At 39.3% G+C, this 22,898-nt stretch overlaps 2 protein-coding genes across 2 annotated transcripts; one reads left to right on the top strand and one right to left on the bottom strand.

The window, feature by feature from the left end:
• The first annotated feature begins 483 nt into the window (after window positions 1-483).
• smndc1 (survival motor neuron domain containing 1) lies at window positions 484-8,513 on the top strand. The gene is made up of 6 exons (XM_064932519.1): window positions 484-613; window positions 4,009-4,128; window positions 4,276-4,418; window positions 6,178-6,333; window positions 6,464-6,617; window positions 7,719-8,513. The coding sequence occupies exons 2-6, from the start codon at window positions 4,009-4,011 to the stop codon at window positions 7,854-7,856; spliced, it is 711 nt and encodes a 236-aa protein (XP_064788591.1). The 5' UTR covers window positions 484-613; the 3' UTR covers window positions 7,857-8,513.
• A 148-nt stretch (window positions 8,514-8,661) lies between these two features.
• On the bottom strand, window positions 8,662-20,114 carry LOC135511045 (max-interacting protein 1-like). Its single transcript, XM_064932518.1, has 6 exons — window positions 19,783-20,114; window positions 15,321-15,423; window positions 15,053-15,082; window positions 13,430-13,544; window positions 11,062-11,239; window positions 8,662-10,463 (listed from the first exon to the last, which is right to left on the bottom strand). The coding sequence occupies exons 1-6, from the start codon at window positions 19,997-19,999 to the stop codon at window positions 10,300-10,302; spliced, it is 807 nt and encodes a 268-aa protein (XP_064788590.1). The 5' UTR covers window positions 20,000-20,114; the 3' UTR covers window positions 8,662-10,299.
• Window positions 20,115-22,898: the final 2,784 nt, after the last annotated feature.

The raw sequence follows: 22,898 nt of genomic DNA, 5'->3' as shown, positions 1-22,898 counted from the left end.
CGCAGCTACAGATTAGTTGTATTGCTGCTTTCCAAACTGAACATTGACAAAATATCGTCATTCTGAATATTCTCCGGATATACATATATATTTTGTATTTTGTGACTACGTCTACTGTTTATTAATGAGCCAAATTAGACATTGATAAAAATGTTAATGACACGAAGGAGCCCAAGATAAACGCTGCAAGGAGTAAATTATAGTTTAATATACTAATTGGAGCGGGGGTTAAATTGACATGACATGTTGAAGAAAACATAATGGCTTTTATTTAAGAAGACATCATATTATAGAATAAGATTTACAGTCAGAGTTGACCTTTTACAGGTAATTCGTTAGGGAGTCGAATCAAAGACACAATTGTTAAATTTAATCACCATGGACAGAAATGATTGGGATAAAGCCCCATCTGCTGACAAAGTGCGATATGACACTTTAGGATACTGTAGTATCGCGAGAAGAACATGTTATATCAACAATCGGCATTTCCGGTAAAATTTGCTGAGGAGGAAAGGAACTGTTTTGTTGTTGTCTACGATTTTAGTTATTAGAAACAATTTAAGTGAAATCTGAATATCCTGAGTCTGTATTAATTTGAAGCAAATACGGGAAGGTAAGATTATTAATGAACATTTAATCATTTTGAATTAGTTTTTTTATTACCAAAATTGGCATTGCTGCCAGCGGTCGCTGGGTTGTGATGATGGCCTAGCTGCTAACGTTACTTGCTAACGTTAGCTATCTAGTGGTAGCTAACCTTCGAGCTCGCGATGCCTATTTGAAATTAAGTTGAAAGTCGGTAGCTAGATTTTTATACCTATCAGAGTATGGAAATATAGGTCAATAACTAACTGGTTACTTTAAAAACGAGTGAAAAATGTGTTAATTAACCTTCCCCTAACACCGAAATGTAACTAGCTAACGTTAGCTAAGCCTACTACTACTTAGCTTTGTAGCTAGCTAACTTATTTGCTATTTGTTGGTCGTCCCAACTTGCCACAAAGTCATAATTATAGATAAACCGCCTATATCTACAATCTCTGTATAAAATCAGTTTTTAAATCTAACCATACACTTTACCACACTGCTAACCTTATGCCCAACCATGTCCCTTGATTTCACACAAGTATTTGCTTTGGACAAAGCCGTCTTCGGAAGGAGGGGACTTTTGTTAAGAGCAGCGACGCTCGGTCTGAACATTAACACGCATCGCTTGCGTTTATGTTTTGGAAGCATAAGGAGCAGATTTAATATCTTTTCAAATCGGCGGAAAAAAGGTTAATACTCACCTTTTATGGATTTTGGGTTCCCGCGCGGACATATTTCCACGTTACAGCGCTTGTTTATGAAAACAGATGGATGACCGAGTGGAGTAGCTGTGCTAATAGGCTGTCAAACACTTCAAGTTGTTTGGGGGGGGGGGGGTATGTGTACTAAACTATTTATATTTTAGACAACTTTTCCTGCAATACATTTCTAAAGAAAATGTTGTACTTCTTACTCCATACATTTTCCCTGACAACCAAAAGTACTCGCATTTCGAATGCTTAGCCGGACAGGTAAATTGTCAAATTCATGCAATTATCAAGATAACACGTGGTCATTCCTACTGTTTATGGCCTGGCAGACTAACTAAACACATGCATCTTTTTGTAAATAATGTTGGAGTGTACCCCTGGCTATCCGTAAATTGTGGTGTTTTCTATGCTTAATATAAGGTATTTTAAATGATTTATACTTTTGATACTTAAGTATATTTTAGCAACTACATTTACTTTTGATATGTAAGTATATTTAAAACTAAATACTTTTAGACTTTTTCTCAAGTAGTATTTTACTGTCTGACTTTTACTTGAGTAACATTCTATTAAGGTATTGATACTTTGAGTATGACAATTGGGTACGTTTTCCACCACTGCCGAACACCTGTGTTTTAACGGAAGGCATCTTTAACTATGTTAATTAAGCGATAAGGCATGGGGGGGTGTGGTATATAGTCAATATACCACTGCTAAGGGCTGTTTTTAAGCATAACACGGAGTGCCTGGATACAGCTCTTAGCCATGGTATATTGGCCATATACCACAAACCCCAGAGGTGCCTTATTGCTATTATAAACTGGTTACAAACTTAATTAGAGCAGTAAAAATATGTTTTGTCGTACCTGTGGTATACAGTCTGATATACCACGGCTGTCAGCCAATCAGCGTTCAGGGCTCGTTACATCCAGATTATAAAACTGTTTTTTTTTTAAATGTAGAGTAAATGTGTATCTTGTATTTGTGAAATAATTGTTTTGTGATATGGAAGTAGCAATTTCTGTTTATAGAACCATACTGTAATTGAGAGTGGAATCCATAGCCAATTCATCCATTCCGTTGAACATGTAAAGTCCTTTGATTAAGGAGTAACGTTAGTCCAATATTGAGCTAGCCTAACCCTAGGAAATGTGACTTTTGCTTTCAAAAGTGGACTGTGACCCCCCCCCCTTACAGATGAAGCCTTCGTCCAATTTGTTTTTCACCTTTATTTAACCAGGTAGGCAAGTTGAGAACAACTTCTAATTTACAATTGCGACCTGGCCAGGATAATTCAAAGCAGTTCGACACATACAACAACACAGAGTTACACATGGAGTAAAACAAACATAGTCAATAATACAGTAGAAAAATAAGTCTATATACAATGTGAGCAAGTGAGGTGAGATAAGGGAGGTAAAGGCATAAAAGGCCATGGCGGCGAAGTAAATACAATAGAGCAAGTAAAACACTGGAATGGTTGATTTGCAGTGGAAGAATGTGCAAAGTAGAGAGAAATAATGGGGTGCAAAGGAGCAAAAGAGATAAATACAGTAGGGAAAGAGGTAGTTGTTTGGGCTAAATTAAAGGTGGGCTATGTACATGTGCAGTAGTCTGTGAGCTGCTCTGACAGCTGGTGCTTAAAGCTAGTGAGGGAGATGTGTTTCCAGTTTCAGAGATTTTTGTAGTTCATTCCAGTCATTGGCAGCAGAGAACTGGAAGGAGAGGCGGCCAAAGGAAGAAATGGTTTTGGGGGTGACCAGAGAGCTATACCTCCTGTAGCGCATACTACAGGTGGGTGCTGCTATGGTGAAAATAGGAAGCCGATTCTAGATTTAACTTTGGATTGGAGATGTTTGATGTGAGTCTGGAAGGAGAGTTTACAGTCCAGACACCTAGGTATTTGTAGTTGTCCACATATTCTACGTCAGAGCGATCTGTTGAAGAGCATGCATTTAGTTTTACTTGTATTTAAGAGCAATTGGAGGCCACGGAAGGAGAGTTGTATGGCATTGAAGCTCACCTGGAGGGTTGTTAACAGTGTCCAAAGAAGGGCCAGAAGTATACAGAATGGTGTCGTCTTCATAGAGGTAGATCAGAGACTCACCAGCAACAAGAGCGACAATGACTCTTATGTGTAATGTAATGGCATTAAGAGTCATAATCAACGGCTAGCCTTACTTTAAATGAAGACAAAAGCACATTTTAGTTCACATAAATTGTTACAATGTGGCCAATTTTGGCTTTGTGGCTGTGGTAACTAGTGACAACCATATTTGTTAATGTATAGATAGTTAGCAACACTAACAAAGTAGTAGAAATGTATTGATTTTATTAGACACTTTAAAAACACAATACAAGCACATGTGGATACAATGCATTGAAAAATGTCTAGGATAACATAACTTATTTCCATTGTGGTCCTCTTCAAATATATAAATTGTGTTACACATTCACAGCTAAAAGCTGAATTGTAATATAAACATCACAAAAATAATTAAAGTAAGCAAAGACCAAAACAATAACACATTTAAATTGTCCTTCACTGTCCAACCCCATTCGTTGCGACAACTTGCGAGTAGCCTGGCTCCGCCTTGCAAGTCTTTCCACTGCCTTGCCATCCTCGCTGAGTTGTTTATTTGCTATTGTCACTTTGTTTCAAGTGTAATTTTACTATGTTGTATCCCCCCTTTCATTGTCCATTTATTAGATGTCAGAAGATTTGTTGAAACAGTTGGGCAGCTACAAAGCCCAGTTACAACAAGTGGAAGCCGCCTTATCAACCGATCCTGAGAATGAAGACCTTCTCAAATTACAGAAAGACTTATCGGTAACTAGCTATCCATGTCACGAGTATTAGCCATGACATTTTTTTTTTTAAAGTCAATGAGTGTCAATAGGTTTCTTAGTGTGTCGGTCTTCAAATGTGATTATTATCTAGGAACAAAATGACCTCAATGTTATGTATCCTTCACAGGAAGTCATAGACTTGACAAAAGACCTCCTGACGTCGCAGCCCTCTGAAGGTACTGCTAGTGCCAACAGCTCCGATGCAGCCCCCCTGAAACACAGCTGGAGCGTTGGGGACAGGTGTATGACTGTGTGGAGTCAGGATGGACAGTGAGTGTCACCAGAAGTTCCTCAGTCAATATTAACATACACTGAACAAAAATATAAATGCAACAATTTCAAACATTTTACAGGGTTACAGTTCATATAAGGAAATCAGGCAATTTAAATGAATTAATTAGGCACTAATCTATGGATATCACATAAACTGGGAATACAGATATGCATCTGTTGGTCACATATGCCTTAAAAAAAAGGTAGAGGCATGGATCAGAACCAGTCAATATTTGGTGTGACCACCATTTGCCTCATGTACCGCGACACATCTCCTTCGCATAGAATTTGTCAGGCTGTTGACTGTGGCCTGTGGAATTTTGTCCCAATCTTCAATCGCTGTGTGAAGTTGGTGGATATTGGCGGGAACTGGAATGCGCTGTCGATCCAGAGGATCCCAAACATGCTCAATGGGTGACATGTCTGGTGAGTATGCAGACCATGGAAGAACTGGGACATTTTCATCTTCCAGGAATTGTGTACAGGTCCTTGCGACGTAGAGTCGTGCATTATCGTGCTGAAACATGAGTTGATGGTGGCGGATGAATGGCACGACAATGGGCCTCAGGATCTAGTCACAGTATATCTGTACAATCAAATTGCTATTGATAAAATGCAATTGTTAGTTATCCATAGCTTATGCTTGCCCATACCATAACCCAACCGCCACCATGGGGCACTCTGTTCACAATGTTGACATCAGCAAACTGCTTGCCCACACGATACCATTAACGTGGTCTGCGCTTGTGAGGCCGGTTGGACGTACTGCTAAATTCTCTAAAATGACACAGGCGGTTTAACATTCAATTATCTGGCAAGAGCTCTGGTGGATATTCCTGCACAACTCCTTCAAAACCCCGCGGGGCACTCTGTTCATAATGTTGACATCAACAAACTTGCCCAAACCACTCCACACACGGTCTGCCATCTACCTGGTAAAATTGAAACCGGGGTTCATCTGTGGAGAGCACACTTTTCCAGCGTGGCAGTGGCCATCGAAAGTGAAGATTTTTCCATTGAAGTCGGTTTACGACTCTGAACTGCAGTCGGGTCAAGACTCTGGTGAGGACGACGGGCACGCAGATGAGCTTCCCTCAGAAGATTTCTGACTGTTTGTGCAGAGGTCCTTCTGTTGTGCAAACCTACAGTTTCATCAGGTGGCTGGTCTCAGACGATCCCACAGGTGAAGAAGCTGGATGTAGTCCTGGGCTGGCATGGTTCCACGTGGTCTGCACTTGTGGGGCCGGTTGGACGTACTACCAAATTCTCAAAAACTACGTTGGAGGCGGCTTATGGTAGAGAAATAAACATTCAATTCTCTGCCAACAGCTCTGTTGGACATTCCTGCAGTCAAAATGCCAGTTGCACTCTCCCTCAACTTGAGACGTCTATGGCATTTTAGTGGCCTTTTATTGTCCCCAGTACAAAACAATTATGGGACCAAAACTTTACGTGTTGCGTTTATAGTTTTGTTCAGTGTTAAATAATCAACTGATAAATGACCAATTTTACAATGCTGCTAAGTGGGAAGGTAATCTTTGTTAATCTTGCTTGCACACCATGGTCTTGACTTACCATTTGACCTACACTCTAGTAATTTATTTGTTCAACAAAACTGTTGTGAGATTTTTAATTAAGAGCCTAGGCCCTGAATAAGAACAATAACACACTCAACTGTATTTCTTCACAATGTTGTGTAGTAGGGCTTGGGTCTGTGGCTCGTACTCACCTGCTTACAGCCGTGATTCTTTGACAGGGTGTATGAGGCTGAGATTGAGGAGATAGACGGCGAGAACGGCACGGCGGCCATTACCTTCTTCGGCTACGGGAACGCAGAGGTGGTGCCACTGCAGAACCTCAAACCTGCCGAGGAGGGCAAGCATTCTGAGGAGGACGGGAAACCCAAGTCCAGGTAGGATAGACGACACTTATGTTAAATATGTCCTGTGTAGTAGAGTTAGGAGTTTTTCACTTTTCCGTGATGTCCTGAACAGTCCACGGAGGATCAAAAATTGTAACTTTGTGTGTGCGTGCCATGACAGGAAAGAGCAGATAGCAGACCAGAGGGAGTACAAGAAGAAGAAGGCCCAGAAGAAGGTGCTGAGGATGAAGGAGCTGGAACAGGAGCGAGAAGACCAGAAATCCAAGTGGCAAAGTTTCAACAACAAGGCCTACAACAAGAACAAGAAAGGACAGGTAACACATGTTCATCTACTTTACACACACAACTTAACACTAGAAAAGCCAGGCCCTGTCATTTTTTTTACTCAACATTCAAACAGTCAAATACATTCCATGTATGCTATTGCAAAAATAATAATTTGGTTATGTTGATGAATGTATTAGGTAACATTTAGAGTCTAGGGGGGGGGGGGGTGGTGATAAAAAAAAAAAAAAAAAAATACAATAGCATTTTCATTAGTTTGTTACTGTAGACTATACATAAAAATGAAAACGCACCACAATTCAGTATTAAATCCATCATTATTCTATTTTGGTAGGTCTTAAGAAACACCCTAAGAAAATCTCTTTCAAAAGAACAGAATACCATATTTGAAGTTGTATTATGTTACTAGTCTGTGTTTAGTAGCCTAGGCTATATGCTGCAGCGAGTGCTCGTGTGTTGAATGCATGAATTTTCAGTTCTTGGAAAAAGTGATATTTTGAAATGCAGCCTGTTGTGGTTTGGCAAAAGTATTTAGTTTTTTTAGAATCCTTAGAATATGCTATTTCAAAACGTCTTCACTGTGTGAACCTCGGTAGGGTGATTTGAAGAAGTCGCTTTTTGGTAAGCTCTGGTCCCCCTTTTGTCAATTACACAAGCATCAATTACAATTTGACAGATGATAATATTGTCGCCCATCATACTTTTGTCAATTTAATATTTTCTTTAGGCTACATCTATTATATATGAAATTAGTTTTGATATAGTTTAGGTAGGTGTAGTTTCGAGCGGGCCCCATTATCAGACGGGCAGCCAACTGTCCGGTGAAAAGAGGGGGGGGGTTCCATTTCCTCCCCAAACTGCTTATAACACGAACTCTGTGATATTGAAATTCTAACAACATCAGTGTGTTAGACTTATTTAGGAAAATGTAAAGATGAATGGGGACACAACTTAAAAAATGGCAAAGATATTACAATTTGAAATTCATGTGAAGTCAAAATGACAGTCTCTGCGCTTCACGTCTTAAACTAAGTAACATTTCATATGTTATTTGCACATTTTCAGCCATTGCTTTGTTGCAAGAGAGAGTACCATCACAAATAGTCTGAGATTTCCATTGTGTATTGCAGGTGAAGAGGAGTATATTTGCATCGCCGGAGAGTGTAAATGGAAAGGTGGGAGTAGGAACTTGTGGCATAGCAGACAAACCCATGACCACGTATCACGACACATCCAAATATAACGTCAGGCATCTCATGCCACAGTGACCAAAAATGTTTTCTTGGTGTTTAAAGTATCCCATTGTATAGTAGGAGGATCAGTGTTTACCATTGTGTTTATATGGCTTAGGTTACTCAAGTAAAGGAGCTTTGAAACTAATCGCTTACTCACCATTGGTTGGCTCATTGGAATATTGTTCTTACCGGTATGTCATAGAACAGCAGAATTCTTAATAAGATAAATTACCCCTGTAATGGATCAGCACAAATAAGTGTACTCAAGTGTTTAGATTGTGGTGACATTTGTATGGATTGCTGTATCTTTCTGAATGCAACAAAGGCAAAAACTATAATATGTGCATGTTTCAATGTTACACATTTATTATAGCTTTTTCAGGGTGAACTGGGCTATATTAGACATTTTTACTTTTTGCTGTTTAGTGGTAATAACTCTTTTTAAAGCATTTCAGTTTTGTACATTTACAGTAAAACAAATTGTCATTTTTGTTGAGGTAAGATGTCCCTCTCATTTTGCCCTGAAATTACGAGTAGGTTTCCATATTGGTACTGAATGTTTAACAGTTCCTCCAGATGGCAGTAATGCATTTTGTACCATCTTTGTTTCCATGACGTACATCAATGACCTTGTATCACTGCTGGCGACGTAAGCTTTTCTTTTTCTCAATTAAAATCAGGGATGAGTTGTGTCGTCTCCTATGTTTGTGATTTATTGCCAGATTGCATCTGTCTGGTGCTGACGCAGAAGTGTACTGCATAGAAAATACATGATTTCAGTAATGAAGTGTATATATGATTATAGCTTTGGACACACCAATAACAAGGACCAACTGGACACTGTATAGGTACCTGGGGTGGTAAAGGTTTATTGATCTAGTTTAAGGGACCACTACCAGGAAACACAAAATGGTAGCAGGGGGCCAGCAACATGTTCTTTTGTAAAAGTCACCATTGATGGCTGATTTAGCACAGTAGTGTTAAGAGACACTTTCTTAGAACAAGTCTTTTTCATAGTGCGTTTTACAAATTACCCAACACTGACACTGAATGAAGACTTGGAACTAAGAAACCTGTGCAAGAGTCAATTTAGCCATGTTAAGACACAGTTGGTGGTGATAATCTATTGAGTTGTACCACAAAAATATGGGTATGGTCATAAGATGACATTTCCAATTTGGTTAGTGGAATAGTCTTGCAGTGCAATTAGGGGAAAGTGTGATTTTTTTTACATAAATACTCAGAATATACAGTGTCAGGGTTTTAACATTGGAATGCTTCTTAGCTACAATGCAACAAATAAGTTACTAAGTAAAAACTCTTGCCCTGTGTTCATCAATACAAAGACATGAGCTCTCAACTGGTCAATCCAAAGCCCATGATTAAAAAATGGAGAACTACATTCAATACACATGCAACATGACTTGTTCAAACCATTATCTTAATATTTATTACTATTTGTAATTAAAGCTATTGAAGTTACAAAATAAGCACATTCAATTTGGTGTTGACGGCCAAAATGGTGTGCCTAAAACAGCCAACTTAAGAGTTGACATGACTGGCAAGTGTTATTGCTTCAGAATTGTGCTTGGGCCTTGAAGTACGGTATATCTCATAGCTGCCTAATGTATACAAACAATTATTTTGAAATCTCAACGGGGATAAATGTCACTCACAACAGACCAGAGTGATACATTTAGCGTGTCGTTTACCATTGCACTAGCTTTTGTCTAAGAACTTAACGCTCAGTTCAAAACCACAAGACTTATATAAAACTAAACATTACAGTTGTCAAAACATCCAAATAATATTATCCATTCATTTCATAATTCAAGTGTGACCAAGACAGTACAGCACGATAAATATTGGGAAAATAAATACATTTCTCAATCATCAGGTAGGAATAACATTGGTGGCTTGTCAAAGATTTGGGGTATAACTGGCTACTGTATAAGAAAAGCGGTTTGGATTGGAGATTGAGAAACCCTAGTAACTTGCTTGGTGATTGACAAGAATTGTTTCTTTTCTCAGATGGTCATCTGCTAGGGGTTTCCAAAGTGGGGGGGAAAGTTGCCCTTGTCACTGGTGAGCTTCTGGCTGGTTTTATGTCGTTTTTGTGCTGGTTTTAGGAGGAGACGGGTAACCGACACATCAGAGTCAAGATTTTACAGTTGAGGTAAGATCTGTCCTTTCAAACTGTAGGTGGGGTTTAGCTTTTAGCTGGTTCTTGATTTAGGCTGGTTCTTAGGAGGTGAGTCCAGATTTAGACTGCATAGGGAGGAAAACTTCAGGTTGGTTCATAGTATAGGACCAGTTGTAGACTGCAGGTGGAGTGGAGTTTTAGACTGGTTCTCAGAAGCCCAGTTTAGACTGCAGGTGTGGATGAGGAACTGCAGGTGTGGATGAGGAGCTTCAGGATGATTCTTAGAAAGCCCGTTTAGACTGCAGGTGTGGATTAGGAGCTTCAGGCTGGTTCTTAGGAGGAAAAGGCCAGTTTTAGGCTGCAGGTGGAGTAGCCCTCGTCGCTGGCTAGGCTCTGCCGACTGTTGTGGTCTTCCAAGTCACTGCAGCCATTGGTACTGATACTGTCCAACTCTCCATGGGAGAAGTCAGTGCTTTCCACGTCCACCTTGATCTCTTCTACAGAAATTAGAGTCAGAGGAAAATATTTAATAATGATCCTCCCACACTTATCAGGTAAATGTATTGAGTGACAATTAATGCTTGATGACACCCAATGCTACACTATATAGACTAACACATGAAAATTCTATTGACTGGTTTGAAATGGAACTGAAATAAACTGTCTTAGTATAATATAACATTGCCACAGACAAATTACAGTGAGCTACAAAAGTATTGGGACAGTGTTGTTTTGGCACTACTCCAGCACTTTGGATTTTTAATTTGAAACAATGACTGAGGTGAAAGTGCAGACTGTCAGCTTTAAATTGAGGGTATTTTCATCCATATAGCGATGAGCAGTTTAGAAATTACAGCACTTTTTGTACATAGCCTCCGCCCCCCATTTTGGGGTACCAAAAGTATTGGGACAAATTCACCTATATGTATTAAAGAAGTAAAAAGTTTAGTATTTGCTCCCATATTCATAACACGCAATGACTACATCAAGCTTGTGACTACAAATGTTGGGTGCATTTGCTTTTTGTTTGGGGTGTGTTTCAGATTATTCTGTTCCCTCTAAGGGACTAACTAAGCTCTGGAATGGTTGGCTCACCTTGGTCCGAGTCAGAGTGTTCTGAGGCCAAAGGGGAACCTAGGCTGTCCATACGGACCCTGTCCCTGTCTCCGCCTCCCGGGGTCTGCAGGTGGGCCAGCTGCCTCTGCAGGTGCCTCTGCTCTCGCTCCAGGCTTTCCAGCTGGTGCTGGCTCCTCCGGTCCATCTCCTCTAGTTTCTACAAACATTCAGAGAGGACAGAGAGTAAATCAACCTAATGTGTGCATAAACCTTAATATTTTATTAATAATAATTGCATATATATATTTTAAATGTAACCTTTATTTAACATATAAATGGTGTAGGCTAAAGAGCAGCTATTTATCAAATTTCCTCACATCTGCACATCCCGAGTGGCACAGCGGTCTAAGGCACTGCCTCTCAGTGCTAGAGCCATCACTACAGACCCTGGTTTGATCCTGGGCTATATCACAACTGGCCATGATTGGGAGTTTGATAGGGCAGCACACAATTGGCCCAGCGTCATCAGGGTTAGGGGAGGTTTTGGCCGGGGTAGGTAGTCATTGTAAAATAAGAATTTGTTCTTAACTGACTTGCGAGGTTAAATAAAAGGATAAATACAATAAAACACAACACTGTCTCACAGTACACATTCAGTTTTACTGTACAAATTATAGAATCTTCAACAGCTGCCATTTACAAACATTTCAAATTGAATGTTTTTATTTTCATTTTACTCTACTCTTGCAACATTCAAGATTGAGGGACAAACTGTGTGTTGTGTTCTCCTGAGCCTGAATAATCATATGTGAATTCATCAACATCAGACCAGGCTAAAAATACCAACAGATCCAAACGGCTGTAGTGGCAAAGTAATTCCTGACATTTTTGTATGATGGCCAATTGTAGACCTGAATTTGCTGCTTGGTGGAAAACAAAAAGGCAACAGCTGTGTTGGTTAAAGCTGAACAAACAAGCCACACTTCCTTTCATTTTGTATTTTAATTCTGAAACACATTAATGTGCCAAAAATCGCAGATCAATTGCAAAGGCTTTTTCCGAGTTAACAGGGGGGAGACAAATAGGTTCTCCAGACTATGGGCCGGTTGCAGGCTTAAGCAGTCACCCTCCCCCTCCAAGAGAATACATTGTATTCGTAAAGTACTCAGACCCATTGACTTTTTACACATTCTGTTACGTTACAGCCTTATTCTAAAATGGATTCAATTGTTTTTGTTCCTCATCAATCTATACACAATTCCCCATAATGACAAGACACATTTTTGCTAATGTATTCAATATAAAAAACTGAAATATAACATTAACATAAGTATTCAGACCCTTTACATCCACACAGCATGATGCTGCCACCACCATGCTTCACCGTATAGATGGTAGCAGGTTTCCTCCAGACGTGACGCTTGGCATTCAAGCGGAAAAAAAAGCTGTAATGTAATAAAATGTGGAACAAGTCAAGGGGTCTGAATCCTTTTCGAAAGGTACTGTGTATATATATATATATATTTTTTTAGGAACTCTATTGGGGTCTCAACTTACTATTGAGAGTAAGAATAGGAAAATACACCTGGTGAAATTTGGTTGTGCATCCGCAGTTTCTCTCTGGTTAGAGTAGGCTATGTCAGTCACTCAATTAGGCATGTTGGCTAACTATTTTTAGATTGGCAGTTAGATAGCTGGCTAGACAATCTAAACTTGTAGTAATCATGGCCGAATACCAACCGGGCATGCAGGGCACGTGCCCAGGAGCCCTGACCTCCAGTGGGCCCCCATAGATTTTTTTTGTCATTCTCACTCAGATATAATTAGGCATAAGTCTTTACAAAATATGTAGAATTGCAGGAAATTAGCTGTAAAACTGCAGAAATGTTCCATAGCAAAACTAATAGAATTGCACGACATTTTGTATAAAATTGCCTCATTGCAAAATGACTTAATTTATAACTGCAAAATCTTATGTACACCCATTGCAAAATGTGTACAATTTCAGGAAATTAACTTTCAAATGTAAATTTCTCTCTCATTAGAGCTGTCCCTGTCCAAACTACATCTACAACTAGATAAAATGGGGGGAAAACCTTTCTAACCAATCATGTTTGATCAATCAGTTAGACCCATTAAAAGGTATATTCACATTTTCATTGGATTTGCTTGAGTTCCATTGAATTTGCTTGAGTCAGGCCCAGAAGTGTGCAGTCAGGAGTAGCAAGTGATTTGCAGGCTGAGAAAGTAGATCACATTGTGTTTCTGTGCTGCAGTGCTATGGCAGGTCATGGGAGCACAAAGCTTCTCTATCCTTAGGCTAGGGGCTTCAATTTAACCATTCACCAGATCCCATGACACCATGGTCCCCATGACACCACCATGGCGGCATTGTTGACTACAATACCTTAATGTGACCCTTGGCCTTGTTAAGCAACCCCAGGGTAGTGTGCCGACTGCAGTCTGGTCCCAGTGGGATCAACATCTTTAACCTCTCCAAACACAGGCGGAGATGTGCTCGTCTGAGAGGGGGAAGAAACAATAGAGGACTAATCTTTAGTGAAAGCAATAATAGGAACAGTCCCTCTACATCCAGATGCAATTCCTGGAATTGAATGACATGATTGATTTTATACATAAATTAATTCCTTGATGAGGCCCTATTATTCCCATCCCCTCCACATCGATGGATGAATACATTCATATATTTGGACAAATTAGACATTACTAAAAAAAAAAGATCAATGACATTACCTATAAAACAGACCCTTTATATTTGTTTTCCATTTTGTTGGATAGACTGGCTAATCCATTACTTAGATGGAATACATAGTCTGTGCCCAGAGCTATGAGCTGACAGGCAGGCAGACAATCTCATTTTAAGGCCAGGGCCTTTGCGCCATAAGAACTAAACATCCTAGTGTCTTGATTTGGAAGGGCATTATTCTTACTATCAAATGTATTGAAATGTAGGTCAAGTTGGGATGTCAACTCCTGTCTGGCTAATTAATGATGACCAACCCTTTGTAGTACAACGAGTCTGTTTGAGATTACGTTTTTACCATCCAGTTGCCTGGCCCTTCGCTCTCTGTGATCTGCATGATTCCCACACTGGCTGCTCTCAACAGATTAGCACTTGTCACTGTATTTTGGGAACCGTGCCCTGACATGTGCTTTTCATTGGAAACAAAGATCAGGTTCTGTGCAATAAGCTGATTTTCAATGCACAGAAAAGCTTAGTTTAAGTGGAGGGAGGCACACTGTCTGAAACAAGCAGTTCCAGTTCCAACTGTGGAAACGTATGGTTACGAACCTGTACTGGACTACACGCCCTAATTTGCCTTGCAAAACAGACATCTTTGTTCTATGCATTATGCTTCCCCCAGAATGCTAGCATGACCACCACTGTACAAACAAGCTTGAAATGGTGAAGATATTGATCAAATAAGTGGTGTTTGAAGTCCAGCCATCAAATAACAAATAAGCCAGTATTACATTTTGAAATTGTGGGTCAATATATTTAGCATATCACCAGGATATGCAAATAATATATGCAGCCTCCAGAGTTTTTTGGATTATCAGCTTGAAGTTGAAGACAGCTTGCTCTAGAGATAAACTCCCCGGAAATAGCCATTTGCCACATTACTTAAAATTGTATGAAATTTGTAGAAAAACAATATTTCCATCCCTGTATTACATGTGTGCTATCAAGCCATGTATCGGTCTGCACAGTTGAATGGTTTTGTGGACATATAAGATATAAGCATAAGATATAAGACCATAAGATATAAGCACTATCTCTTTGACTAATGAATTATCTTGTAACTCATGGTGTTTTACCCCGTGGGACACAGTTGTGTGAGCAAATCACAGTTCGGTGGGGAACGGAGTAGAGAAGAAAATGGCAGATTAATGCAAATGTGGTACTTACAGAGATCTTCAATTGATCAATAATAACCATTAACTGTCAATTGAAATACTCGTAATGGACTCTAACACAGAATGATGGTCACAACCCCTTCTGACTCACCTGTTTTTTTCCAGCTCATTGTGTGCTGACCTGGGTGTAAAATAAAATGGACAGGTTATAGACATAAATCAAAAAACAAGATTTTAGCAAGAGAGAAAAAAAGACTGGTTTGACAGTTTCTTTCTAGTTGCACTGTTTCCCCCCCCAGATTTGACTGATGTTGGAGCCAAGTCCAATAATGAAGGGATAAAAATGAAATGTTATCATGCAACTGTAACATGGGTATTTATAATAAGAGTTATGAATAATTATGACAAGATTAATTTACCTGTTGTGAATATTGTCCATTTTCTTATTCTTGAATTTCCGTGGTCTCTGATGATGCGTGCTTTGAGTTGCAGGGTATGTTGAGGCATATCCATGTTCACATTCTGGTGATGAAATATACACTAAGTATACAAAACAGTAAGAACACCTGCTCTTACCATGACATAGACTGACCAGGTGAATCAAGGTGAAAGCTATAATCCATTTTGGATGTCACTTGTTAAATCCACTTCAGTCAGTGTAGATGGAGAAGAGATGGGTTAAAGAAGGATTTTTAAGCCTTCAGACAACTGAGACATTGACTGTGTATGTGTGCCATTCAGAGGTTGAATGGGCAAGACAAAAGATTAATGTGCCTTTGAACGGGGTATGTTAGTAGGTGCCAGGCGCACCGGTTTGTGTCTAGAACTGAAAAGCTGTTGGGTTTTTCAAGCTCAACAGTTTCCTGTGTGTATCAACAATAGGGGGGTACCTAATATTTGGTATACTCAGTGTATATAAGTAACACATTATACACTACAAATTCTGTCATTTCCGTCAGACAAAGACTTACTTTCATGGTAGTGTTATGTTCTGTGACATCAAGCTATAATCTAAAGTCCCAACACAACGGGGAATGCACAGACAACATGTCACATACCCCACTCCCTCCTCTTTAGATATGCTGAAGAGTCCAATAATCTTTCAATGTTGGCAAACAGTACTCATATACTGTTGATTTCTGTAATATACACACTACCATTCAAAAGTTTGGGGGCACTTAGAAATGTCCTTGTTTTTGAAAGAAAAGCAAAAAATGTTGTCCATTAAAATAACATCAAATTGATCAGAAGTGGAAATGGCTGATTTTTTATGGAATATCTACATAGGCCCATTATCAGCAACCATCACTCCTGTGTTCCAATGGCACATTGTGTTAGCTAATCCAAGTTTATCATTTTAAAATGCTAATTGATCATTAGAAAACCCCTTTTAAATGATGTTAGCACAGCTGAAAACTGTTGTCCTGAATAAATAATTAACTGGCAGCTCCATTAAATAGTACATGCAAAACACCAGTCTCAACGTCAACAGTGAAGAGGCGAGTCCGGGAAACTGGCCTTCTAGGCAGAGTGCTTCTGTTCAGTGTTTGTTCTTTTGCCCATCTTAATCTTTTCTTTTTATTGGCCAGTCTGAGATATGGCTTTTTTGCAACTCTGCCTACAAGGCCAGCATCCCAGTCACCTCTTCACTGTTGACATTGAGACTGGTGTTTTTGTGGGTACTATTTCAAGAAGCTGCCAGTTGAGGACTTGTGAGGTGTCTGTTTCTCAAACTAGACACTAATGTACTTGTCCTCTGGCTCAGTTGTGCAATGGGGCCTCCCACTCCTCTTTCTATTCTGTTTAGAGCCAGTTTGCGCTGTTCTGTGAAGAGAGTGGTACACAGCATTGTATGAGATCTTCAGTTTCTTGGCAATTTCTCACATTGAAAAGCCTTCATTTCTCAGAACAGGAATAGGCTGACGAGTTTCAGAAGAAAGTTCTTTGTTTCTGACCATTTTGAGCCTGTAATCAAACCCACATATGCTGATGCTCCAGATACTCAACAAGTCTAAAAAAGGCCAGTTGTATTGCTTCTTTAATCAGTACAACCGTTTTCAGCTGTACTAACATATTTGCAAAAGGGTTTTCTAATGATCAATTAGCCTTTTAAAGTGATAAACTTGGATTAGCAAACACAACATACCATTGGAAAACAGGAGTGATGGTTGCTGATAATGGGACTCTGTACGCCTATGTAAATATATACATTTTTTTTAAATCAGACGTTTCCAGCGACAATAGTCCTTTATAACATTAACAATGTCTTCAATGTATTTCAGATCAATTTGATGTTATTTTAATGGAGAACTTTTTAAAATGTTCTTTCAAAAACAAGGACATTTCTAAGTGACCCCAAATGTCAGAGGCGTACAGAGGCCCATTATCAGCAACCATCACTCCTGTTTTCCAATGGTATGTGTATGTGTGTGTATATATATATATATGCCTGTAGCTTGAACCAACACTGTCGTTTACCTTCTCAACAGCTGACAAGAGGACAGTTTTAAAGCCACCTGCAATGCATTTTGGGATAAATTCCATAAAGGTTATTTTGTTTGAGCAGCAACCAGTGATTTTTTATTTATTTATTTTAACTAGGCAAGTCAGTTAAGAACAAATTCTTATTTTCAATGACGGCCTAGGAACAGTGGGTTAACTGCCTGTTCAGGGGCAGAATGACAGATTTGTACCTTGTCAGCTCTAACCACTAGGCTACCCTAACCACTAGGCTACCCTGTATATACACACTAGATTACCGATACTGTGTTGAAGCCACTGTTCCTCCATCTTGGCACTCCCCCACCATTAAGGCAGTTGTCCTGATGAACCCTTCCCAGGCCCAGCAAGGTTATGCTGGCTAGCTGGCAACAGCAGCATGGTGCTAGTTGAAACTTGTCATCTGGATTTGTTCACCATCTCCAATTCTTTCCATTCCACTTGATTTTATTTAGAGTAGGATAGCTGCCTACACGAGAAATAGCTTGTAATATTGATTGTTACCATCTGGATGTCTGTGATGCAGTCTACACTGCTCAATGGGGAGAGTTTGCGCTGAATGCCGTCAACACAACCACACTGGACACAGTGTCCAGTGCTCCCGCTTGCCACAGTAAGGAGAGAGAAGCGGCCGCTAGATAGTGCAGCCAATATCAGGCCAGGGTGACAACTAAAGAAGATTTATTGTAGTGATTTTCACCGAAAATGTACAAAGTTATGGCTTTAACATTAACATTTCATTTCTGTAAAATAATCACTCTTGTAAAAACAGAATTATTCTAAACACTCCCATGTCCTAACTTTGGCAGACAAGTTTAAAATTCCAGCTGAAGTTCCTATCCACAAGCATAAAATAGCTAGATGGGAAGGGCTCATCAGGACAACTGACTGAAACTGACTGAACTGAATCTGTTCATCTCCACTCATCAAACGTCATCAATTTGGGCACCAAGAAATGCATTTATTAATGTCTACATTTTTTTTGACACATTGTATTATATTACAGACACCTTAATGCATACTTTTACATTATGTGAGCTAAGTATAATTATTTCAGATAACTAATGTTACTGTCCCCACTACAAAAAAACAAAAAAATCTTAAATACATGTAATTGTGACCTTGAAACGTTTAATTGAATTACTGTATAATTCCATTAATTCCTATGGAGGCCTGCTACTACTGGGGAGTGCCAATATGGCCGACATGTTGCTTCAAAACCACTCAAATGCCAATAAATAGCAACGTCATAAATCCAGTTTATAGACATCATTGGCAGCAACCTAGTGTTCGTGCTGCAAAGCACGTAGGCCTAAACCTATATTTTGTACATGGTTTATTGAAAAATACCAACGAACTCTTTCTTCAAGACATAGGCCTATTCATTAATTAGGTAATGATGGAATATCACATCGTAGGCTATTACAGTACGCAATAAAATGCATATAGAAGACTAAAATGTTCATAAGCCTACAAATCCCAGAGACACATTGCAAATCGGATTTCGACGTCAAAGTTGAACCTGTGTTTGATTGGATATCTGCAAGGACTCGCAAGATGGGAACATGTGTTTAGTCCAATCAAAACGGTACATTTTGTTCCATGTGGATAGAGAGGAAGCGCAATTGACAGGAATAACGAAATTATAGGGATGGAATAATAGGGGTTCTCTATTTAGTTTTTGCACAATATGCCGAGTTTTCTCAAATAAAATTAATATTTGTAAGAGGTTTGATTTGCTTCATTTGACTTTGGTCTGAGATAAAGAAGCCGCATAGGAATTAAATTGATTTTCTTCGGCCTGCAGGAACCCACAGATAGAAGTTGAAGGAAACCCTATGCTAAATGTTGAGTAAACTAGATTTTAAAAAAGAAAGGTGAGTGAGTTTGATAGATCGATTAGCCTATTATGTAGCCTAAATATTTTAATACGTAATTCGACGTGCTCAAAGGAAGACAGTCTATTTTACAAACACAGGGATGTCTTCACGGATACCATTAGGCTGTTTAGTTTAGACTGTCTCTAAGGAAAGGAATTAATGGAGCCATAGGCAAGTCTCATCCAAATGGAAAATGCGCAATTTAATATACATTTAAATGCGGTTACCGTTCATGGAAAATGCCAGAGGGTGAGAAAGTAATTCGATGTCACGGGTTTGTTTTTGATCATGTATTTTTATTTGTAGGCTATAGGCTCTATTTCATTTAAACCAATTTGCATTGGCATAATAGGTTTAAATATTATTCACAATCAGGCAAATTGCCTCATGTTTACTGTTGCCTCTCATGTTTGCGTCTTTTGTCGCCATTTCGGTCCATTGCATTGTTGTCTGCCTTGGCCAGTCTGCGTCTGAAATCACCAGAATAGACCACATTACTTACTTCCGTTGTTCTTTTCATGGTTTTCAATGTAATTTGCTGCATCCAGCAACACCTGAACGTTTTTCATAAAAGTGTCGATTTGCTCCATTGCGGAACATTCGGAGTATATGACGTCGTTAATAGAATAACCAGACATCTCGCTAAAATCTTGTTGGTCCATGGACTCATCCGACTCCAAAACAACCTCGTTGGATTTCAACTCGCTCTGCTGTCTCATATATTTAACTATTTTATTTTATGACAACTGCCAGTGAGACTGAAGATCCTCTTGTCCAGACTGTACTGTGCAGAGAGAGAGAGACTGAAATGAACTGGAGTAGATGAAATTGTGCAGTCCTTGAGCCACTTGCCCTACCTACTTGGTGGTTAATCCCTCCCACCAACGCATGCGTCGCATTCAACATTGTCAACTGTATTGAAGCGTCATAAACATATTGCTGGAAAGTAACATTAATACATGTAGCCTATGTAGTCTTAAACCCACTACATCAGTATGCTCAATATAGATAAACAATTACAACTACCTGAAATGGACTGAACAATATACTTAAAATGTTTTGCTCAAGTGATCACTCCACCTTCATGATACAAATAGTTCACATACTTTGCAACACATTATTTCATATATTTGGTTTTAGACTGGTTCAAATACTTGCTTTACTTGTCTTGTTTATTGTTACCATCATTATGACTAGCATCTGTATCAAAAAAAAAACTTAAATTATGAGGTAAAAACAAATGAGGCTGGAGGTCATTAAATTTTATCAGTCCTAAAAAATCAAGTGTGACCATGGAGAGAGGAAATGAACCTGCTGGAAATGTCTTCCTCTACCTATCACATCAAGTCCTCACATCAAGTGCATTGTCATCCGGCCTCAATCACTTTGATGTATTGAAATTGGATGCTCTGCAGGGCCTTGATGTGATTGGGAATGTGCCTCCAAAGTTACAGTTTAGAGTATGAGTACACACTGTGGAAGCATTTGGGATTATATATCCCACGTGTTCCTTCCCCAAAGTTTAGGGCTCTATTCAATCACGGCTGTAAAGTTCAACTTCCGGGATGCGGGTTGAATAGAGCCCTTAGTTACTTTAGCACCCCCTGTTGCTACTTTGAGACAGTTTTAAAACATACAGTGCCTTCAGAAAGTATTCATATCCCTTGACTTATTCCACATTTTGTTGTGTTACAGCCTGAATTCAAAATGTATTAAATAACTTTTAACTCATCTACACACAATACCACATAATGACAATGTGAAAACATGTTTTCAGACATTTTTGCAAATGCAGCCACCACCATACTAGAAAATATGAAGAGTGGTACGCAGTAATATGTTGTGTTGGATTTTCCCCGAACATAATGCTTTGTATTCACAACATAATGTTCATTACTTTGGCAAATGTTTTGCAGTTTTACTCTAGTGCCTTATTGTAAGCAGGACGCATGTTTTGGAATATTTGTATTCTGTGCAGGCTTCCATCTTTTCACTCTGTCGTGTAGGTTAGTATTATGGAGTAACTACAATGTTGTTGATGCATCTTTAGTTTTCTCCTATCACAGCCATTAAACTCTGTAACTGTTTTAAAGTCAACATTGAAATCCCTGAGCGGTTTCATCCCTCTCCAGCATCTGAGTTAGGAAGGACACCTGTTTCTTTGTAGTGACTAGGTGTATTGATACACCATCCAAAATTTAACTTCACCATGCTCAAAGGGATATTCAATGTCTGCTTTTTTTTACCCATCTACCAATAGGTGCCCTTATTTGCAAGGCATTGTAAAGTCTCCCTCATCTTTGTGGTTGAATCTGTGGTTGAAATTCACTGCTCAGCTGATGGACATTGCGTATAATTAAATGTGTGGGGTACAGAGATGAGGTAGTTGTTAAAAAATCATGTTAAACACTATTATTGCACACATAGTGAGTCCATACAATTTATTATGTGACTTTGTACTCCTGGACTTTGCCATAACAAAGGTATTAAATACTTATTTACTCAAGACATTTCAGCTTTTCATTTATTTATTTTTGTAAAAATCGCAAAAGACATTCCACTTTTACATTATGGGGTATTGTGTGTAGGCCAGTGACACAATCTCAATTTAATCAAATTTAAATTCTGTCTGTAGCACAACAAAATGTGGAAATAGTCAAAGGGTGTGAATACTTTCTGAAGACACTGTAAACATAACATATTCTGGAGACAAGCTTTATTTACCAAGTTAACATTTTGTATTGTTATGTTTGACTTCAATAGACTTGACTTCTGAAAGAGTCAACTCTAAATAAATTGTTCCATTGTGGGACCACTTAAAATGAAGTACAGAATAATATTTATTGGCCCATATATATAGGATACCATTACATTTACATTTAAGTCATTTAGCAGACGCTCTTATCCAGAGCGACTTACCATGAAATGACCATATTTCACCATCTAAAATTGAAAGCCCCAGAGCTCTACAATAAAACTTACTTTGAAATTGAATTAATTTCTAGTGGATGGTCTATTACTATTGTGCCTTTGACTGATTAAGAAGTCATTTTTTCCTTGGCAGGAAAGGAAGGGGGAGGACAGAGGGTAGAGGGGCTGGCTTTTAGGGGGCAGCCATGCGTGTGAGCCTGTGTTGTGCAACTGAGACAATGGCCGCAGATGGCTGCCCCACTGCAGAAGCAACCGTGGCTGTGGCTGTCACGGACGCCTGGGAGAGAGAACACCCTCCCACGGAGTCTATTTCAGCTGCTGGCAAGGACTCACACACACACACACACACACACACACACACACACACACACACACACACACACACACACACACACACACACACACACACACACACACACGCACACGCACAGAGAGAGTTAGAGAAAGGGAGTGAGACAGATGCTCATGTTAAAAGCATATGAGGACTGGGTTTAGGTACGAATAGTCAAGGCCTTTTAGTATAACACGTTTTGTGTGGTACACTGAGGCTCAGCTTTTCTTTAGAAAAACTATTTCAGCTAGCACTCTAGTAGGCCTTTCCTACAGTCTGTCCCTTGCCAGGACTTGCTCGGTGCAATCCGCAGTTATTAACTATATTCGTTGACTTGCTGAGATGCATGCTCAGGG

Source organism: Oncorhynchus masou, chromosome 23 (genome assembly GCF_036934945.1).
Source record: "Oncorhynchus masou masou isolate Uvic2021 chromosome 23, UVic_Omas_1.1, whole genome shotgun sequence".
NCBI lineage: Eukaryota > Metazoa > Chordata > Actinopteri > Salmoniformes > Salmonidae > Oncorhynchus > Oncorhynchus masou.
The sequence above is the reverse complement of the archived record's forward strand: the minus strand, read 5'-3'. Positions and strand labels throughout refer to the sequence as shown.